The sequence below is a fragment of the Mastomys coucha genome, unplaced genomic scaffold (assembly GCF_008632895.1).
Source record: "Mastomys coucha isolate ucsf_1 unplaced genomic scaffold, UCSF_Mcou_1 pScaffold18, whole genome shotgun sequence".
In the NCBI taxonomy this organism is placed as follows: domain Eukaryota; kingdom Metazoa; phylum Chordata; class Mammalia; order Rodentia; family Muridae; genus Mastomys; species Mastomys coucha.
The window spans coordinates 97689114-97690482 of record NW_022196900.1 but is presented as its reverse complement, the minus strand read 5'-3'; the positions used below and the strand labels follow the sequence as shown (position 1 = coordinate 97690482).

Sequence of the window (1369 nt, the reverse complement as noted above, 5' to 3'; positions counted from 1 at the left end):
TGCCTGCCCCTGCCCTTCCTGGATGCTGAGCGCCCACTGCCTGCCCCTGCCCTTCCTGGATGCTGAGCACCTCTGCCCACTGCCTTTCTGGGAAGCATGCAAGATTCCTATTCTAAGAGTGTTTCAGCCAGGCATTGGTGGTGCATGCCTTTGATCCCAGCACTTGGGAGGCAGAGGCAGGCGGATTTCTGAGTTCAAGGCCAGCCTGGTCTACAGAGTGAGTTCCAGGACAGCCAGGGCTATACAGAGAAACCCTGTCTCAAAAAAAACAAAAAACAAAAAAACAAAAAAAATGTTTCAGAGTCTTGTAGGGAAGGATCACTGCCATTCTGTGAGCACTGAGCCAGAAGGACTGACTGCGTGTGGGGTTGCCATTACCACCCTCCCCACTGGGAGAACCCAGCTGAGCCTTGAAGCCAGTGCCCTGAGATGGAGAGGTGGAGAAATAAAACTTTCCTGGTATCATCTACTCTCCCAGAGCCAGCCGTTCCTGCAGCCCTGGCTGATCATGTGAGCGAGTGCAGCCTCTCTCCACCCAAGGCGGGTTTATTGGGCTTTTCTTTCCTGTGCAACTGAATCTTAACCCTCGAAAGTCTCCAGGGATCACAGTACTGGCTGCCCTTCTCTGTCCCCCACCCCCGACAAAGTAGTCCCCGCACACACACTTACTTTGTGATCTCCTCTAGGGCCATCTCTGGCAGGGCCAGCATTTCCACCAGCAGAGAGAGGATCTCAAAGAAGAGCGTGTAGGGGTTCGGGGGCGACATATCCATCAGGACATTCTGTTCTGGGATCGTGAAAGAATAGCTGCCATTACTCTCAGGCGCCCTTCAGTGTACCCCATCAGCTTCCAGGTCCCATTTCCAGCTCTGACTGCCCAGGGCTGACCCCTGCTCACCCACAGAGCAGAAGAAGCGCTTGGTGTCTGTCATCACAGCCAAAAAGTCTTTGAAATCCACACGACCATCTCCTGCAGAGGCAAAGAAAAAGAAAGAGTGGCCAAGGGCCTTCTTTCTGTGGCAGGCCCAGGTTTATAAGACAGGTATGACCCTGGTGTCCTGTGACTGCCCCCCGGCTCCCCAGGACTGTAACAGTGATGCCAAATCAGCAGAAAATGTGGAATGGAAAAGTCAAAAATTACAATCTTCTGGGTTAGAAGCTATTGGATCAAGACAGGGTTTGTAGCTCACTTGGTAGGGTGTTCACCTAGCATGCACAAAGTGCAGGGTTCAATTCCTGAATACTGCATAAACCTGGAGGTAGAGGGACAAAGGTTAATGCTTCAAGGTTGCCATGCCAGCCTGAGCTACACAAAACCCTGTTGAGAAATATAAGAAAATGACTGGGCCTTGCACTTTTTTTTTTTTTT

General features: G+C 51.4%; 1 protein-coding gene across 7 annotated transcripts in view; it reads right to left on the bottom strand.

The window, feature by feature from the left end:
* The window catches only part of Spata21 (spermatogenesis associated 21), a 23422-nt gene that overhangs the window by 5296 nt on the left and 16757 nt on the right, over positions 1-1369 (bottom strand). For all 7 annotated transcript variants that reach the window (XM_031379315.1, XM_031379312.1, XM_031379318.1 and 4 more), the window contains 2 exons: positions 899-970; positions 670-787 (listed from right to left, as the gene is read on the bottom strand). In XM_031379315.1, coding sequence (XP_031235175.1) covers positions 670-787; positions 899-970 — 190 coding nt within the window. The remainder of the gene's footprint in view (positions 1-669; positions 788-898; positions 971-1369) is intronic.